We start from the raw sequence: 5,056 nt of genomic DNA, 5'->3' as shown, positions 1-5,056 counted from the left end.
GAAACAATGAAATTCCAGAGGAGTTTTTAATGGAATACAGAAAAAGCATAGCAGAGGATTAAATTGTCCACAGCAACAAAGATAGACTTTCCAAACACAAACAATGGTTTTATATAGTATGCTATCATTTGATTTCTGCTTTCAATATAATGAGTGTTGAATTGTATGGGAAATGCTAACCAACTTCCTGGGATTACATCAAGGCAGGCTCAGCTCAGCTCACTGTCTATCATCACGAGCAAAGGATAATACTTCTGAAAGCATCAGTCTCAAAGTTACAGGCATTAGTTTCTCCTAACAGTCACATCTCTGCCAGCAGAACCAGAGTTTGACAAAATCAAGAGTTCATGATTTCTCTGCACTTTTCTTCTTGTATTTGAAAGTTGGTAAGATGAAAAGAATCCTACCCTACTATGCTAGCCATTATCAGAGAAACATTTGCCTTCTCTGGGGCCATGTAAGGCTGATTTAGATAGATGCACAGTGGATGCAGTCAGATGGACTACTGGCAAATGGGGTTGGATTTGCAGATTGTTGCGGGGGGGTAGTAGGGAGGGAGAGATTTAAACATTGTATTCTTACATTTTGACAGGTCTGTGAATACAGACTCAAAGTGGCATTTTTATTTCAGTTCTTACCTAATTTTAAAGGATACAGTAGGGAAGGAGGGAGAAATACTCAGAAAATGAAAACTTTCCTTCCAGGTTTGCTTATAATGATTTTTAAAAAATCCATCTTTATTCAACTGTCCAATTAGAGTCCATCTTCAAAACAAAAAAAATCTGTTAGCTGCACTGGAAATGTTTTGCAAAACTTGCCGTGTTTTCCTTGAATAACTGCAACATGCATACTGTTTCTTTTTTAATATCTAGCTGTACTACAGTGTATTTCATTATCTTCATTAAAAAGTGATTTCTGAACTACTACCTTGTATAAAATCCTTTTACAAAAAAAAAAAAACAAAACAAAACCACCATTTGCTTTTGCCTACATCCCACAGGGTTTGTGAAGTTGGTTCTGTATTGTGCAACTCTTTCGACTGTGAAAGAATTACTGAGTTTTGCAGGTCGTTTGGTCTGGTTTTCTAAGGTCTTTAACTCATAAACTACTGGAAAATCATGGTGGTTTCAAAGAGCAAGGACAAACTACGTACCAAATGTACAGGAAAACTAGATGAGTGAAACAGTACGGATTTTACATTATAATGGGAACAAGACAAATTGAAATAAATGCCTCAGTCAATATATTATGAAGTACAAAATTATTCATTACTTATTAGCTGCCATTGCTGTTGCCGTTGTTGTTGTTTGTAAAAAGAGACCACAAACCACACGCATAAAATTAGAAAATGAGAACAAGTGATCTTGAATACAGTAAGTTGAAACACAAACAATTCTGTACAACAGAAAAGAAAGAAAAAATATTGTAAAAAAAAAAAGAACTTTGAAAGAAGATGGGGGAATGATCACTGGCAACAACTGGCTGTCCATTGCCAGTGTGCTACAGTTTAAAAAAGAATAAAAAAAGTGCAACCGATGTATACACACACACATCAACTGTGTGTGCAACTGATTAGTGGAGAAAGTGGGCAGCAGGATGAATGAAGGTGATTTTTGCTTAGGAGTGCTGGAAGACTGAATTGGCCTTTTGGAGATATATAAGGTTGACTTTGTGAACTTTGTTATCAATACAGTGTTAAAAGTTTGTAAGCCTTCTCTCTTCCAGTGTCCTTAAGGAACAGAATGCCGGATAAAATGGAATAAAAATTGAGTGAACGAGTAACACAGTCGGGTCCAAGTCCTTGGAGAGGAGAATTGTGTGGGTCATTAAATCACAAAGTACTAGTCTCATATGCTGTACCACAAGGAAGTGCTGCGTGCACACACAATGACTTGTAAAAGAATGCTAGCAGCACTTGATGTCAGTAGCTCAGACTGGGAAGGGAATATATGAAATGAATTAGAACTCCAGTCCTCCTGAAAAATTTGTACGTTAATCTGAGAACACAGTCAATTTCTAAGAATCAGAATTATTCAGCTTAGCCCATCATAAACAAAGTAGTGGTAAAAACAAACACCCACCACAAGCTGTTCCTTCTGGTTGTTCTTGGTAACCCTCCCATCACAGCAATCTCTAGTTTATACACACACGCATACATACACACACACACACGCATATCTTCTGTGGCAACAAAATCATGTCTGCTCACAGTGCTCTTATGCAATCAATGTTCAGTATAGTGACATTCAGCAGAATTTGTGAGTCAAATAACTGAACGTACTTATATATGACCCATCCCTGGATCTGTGCAAGGCCGGGTTGGCTGAGGCTTTGAGCAACCTGGTCTAGTGGCCCCATGGCAGGGAGTTTGGAAATAGATGAGCTTTAAGGTCCCTTCCAACACAAACCATTCTATGAGTCCGTGATTCTATGATATGTGTTAAGAGGAACTAAATATTTACACATTTACCATTTAAAAAACCCTGAAACATAACACCAAGCTAACAGGACACTGATACTGATTTTCAATATTTCATCAGCTTAAAATGTCTACATTCAGTAGGAATTCAGCTCAAAGAATTAAGAATGTGGCACATTATTATGCTGTGTTATTAAAATATACATGTAAAGCCATGCTAGTATGTAACCATTTTTCTGTTTTTTTTTTTTTTTTTTTTTTTTTTTTTTTTTTTTTTTATATATTTTGCAAAAGCCAACAGAGATGTAAGCACGTTTTCACCTCAAAATCAACCTTACAGCTTTATATGATGGGAGGTTTCTGCATGCTGAGATGTACCACAGTGTGTAGTGAAACAATAGTTGAAGCCCACAAACCATATTGCACTCTCCCTTTTACATGTTAGAAGGCGCCACCCCATCACACAGCAATGGTGTAAGGATGCTACAAGGACAAGAACATTTGCACTCCTCCTGCTCCTGACAAAGCAAGTGTCACTTGCGTACGGGTTTTTTGCTGCTGATGGTTGTTTGTTGGGTTTTTTTCCCCTGTTGGTTGTTTTTTAGCAAAGAAGTACTGCCATTGCTCAAACGTCTGACAGATCAGCTAATAAGCGTTTGTAGAAGTTTAGACTTTACCACCTTGACTTTTTTTTTTTCCTTTGCTGTCTGCATGAAGATGGAAAAAAAAATAATCTATCTTTCTGCATGCGCATTCCCCGTTCTCAGCAGCAACACCGCTCTCTTCCCTCGGGCGCCGCGGTCTGTTATGTTGCTGTGTGTTTCTGTCCATTGGTGCCCCTGCAGGACGCGCATCTCCTGCGGACAAGTGCCTGGATGTCCGGGAAGGTTGTGCCGTTCTCTTCCCGCCCTCCGTCCCCCCTCCTCCGCCCCCCCCCGTCCCAGGGCCAAGGAGGGCCTGGTCGCCCCCCGCCTGCCGGCAGAACCCCCGAGGGATCCCGGCCCGGTGGCGGGGCCCGGGCGGGAGAGGGGAGCGCCGAGCGCCCGCCGCGGGGCGCTGCGGAGCCGGGGGCAGGGCCGTGTAGGGGGGTGTCGCCGAGCCGCTGTCTCGCTGAGGGGCTCGGCGGAGCCCCCGGGCCGGCCCCGCGGCCAGCACCGGCCGCCCAAACCCGCCGGTGCCGAAGGTGAGGGCGGCGGCGTGGCCGCCCGGCGCGGCGGCAGGTTGGGATGTGGGTCTCTATCCTTTCCTGTCACATGGCTGGTAATAGGATCCCTCATCTGCCACTCGGCACCTCGCCGGGGCGCAGTTACGGGACACACATGCTGTAGGGCCTCAGCTCCCCGCGCTTCGCGCTCTGCCCGGCCCGCCCCGATCCCCTCAGCCCCCTCAGCGCCGGGGCGGCCGCTGCCCATGGAGCCCCCCGCCCTCGCCGCCGCCCTGGCCCTCTCCGGGCTGGCGCTGAGCTGCTGCCGGGACCCCCTTCTCTCCGGTGAGTGAGGCGTCGCGGGGGCTGGGGGTGGTTTGGGGCCGCTCCCCGCTCTCCTCACAGGGCTGAGGGAGCCGGGCAGTCTACTCCCCCAACTCCGCAGGCGCGCAGGCGGCCGCGCGGCCCCCTCCCCCCCGCCGAAGGGCTCCCGCCGGCCGGCGGCACCTCTTGGAGGTCGCCACCGCGTCCCTTCCTGCTCGCCAGGTCGGTGCAGGGCGCGGAGGGGGGATTTTCGTAGGCGTTTTGCAGCGGGAGGGTCTCCCGGAGCGCGGAACCCTGTGTGAAGGCGTGAGGTAAGAGGGAGAAGAGCAGCGCGTTTCTCTGTCGAAGCAGTTTGGTGGCCGATCCGCAGGGCGAGGGGAGTGCGGGGCGGGGGGACGCTCACGGGGAAACGAAGTCACCGGCGGCGGCAGGGCAGAGCCGTGGCTGCGGGGCCGCAGCCCGGGGGTGGCCACCTCGCCCGGCGGCAGCGCGCCGGCCCAGCGCCCCGTCAAGCGCGGGCTCCGCTGACCCTTCAGGTTCTCGTCCCGCCATGGAGTCTGGGAAGCCCGAAGCTTCGCTGCCTGTTAGTGTGTTTTTTTCACTTAAAAAGCTTCTCTGCACCCTTTTGTCCTCGTCTCAGTTGTTACTGATGATTTCAAGTAGCGTGGTCTCCTCTGCTAAAGGCTGGCCCAGCTTTGCAAGATCTGAAGTGGCTGTTCCAGATGATCACAGTGTCACAGCCAGCAGATGAAAGGTCCTCCCCGATACATTTTGTGTATTGTAATCACTGTCACTCTTTATAACATAGAATTTGCTCTACTTCTTTTTGCCATGAACAGATATTTGCATATCAAGTTTTTGTAGATGCACTTAATTAGATGTGGAAAATACATAAACTTTCTCAGGGAAAAAAAAACCTTTTACCAGAAAGAAAACTCAGAAGATAAACTTTACAACTTCTCAGAAGTTACCTGAAGTGAGTAAAACATGAATTTTCAGATCAGCATGTAGAAAGCTGCCTAGACAGGGACATGTCTAGACTATGTCTAAGAGTGTTCCCAGTACCATTAGGACATGTTTGGTGCACACAGCAGGTACTCCTTCCTTTGCTTAAGTTGAAGAATGTCTTCATGTAAGATTTCTGAGCAGAACTGCAGACAGAACACTCC

At 46.9% G+C, this 5,056-nt stretch overlaps 1 protein-coding gene across 1 annotated transcript in view; it reads left to right on the top strand.

Moving 5' to 3' along the window:
- Window positions 1-3,829: 3,829 nt before the first annotated feature.
- Window positions 3,830-5,056, top strand: part of KREMEN1 (kringle containing transmembrane protein 1) — a gene marked incomplete at both ends in the record, with an annotated part of 31,151 nt that continues 29,924 nt past the window's right edge. Inside the window, one exon of the mRNA XM_082491661.1 lies at window positions 3,830-3,908. Coding sequence (XP_082347787.1) covers window positions 3,830-3,908 — 79 coding nt within the window. The remainder of the gene's footprint in view (window positions 3,909-5,056) is intronic.

Source organism: Vanellus vanellus, assembly GCF_965231255.1.
Source record: "Vanellus vanellus genome assembly, chromosome: 16".
Lineage (NCBI taxonomy): Eukaryota > Metazoa > Chordata > Aves > Charadriiformes > Charadriidae > Vanellus > Vanellus vanellus.
The sequence above is the reverse complement of the archived record's forward strand: the minus strand, read 5'-3'. Positions and strand labels throughout refer to the sequence as shown.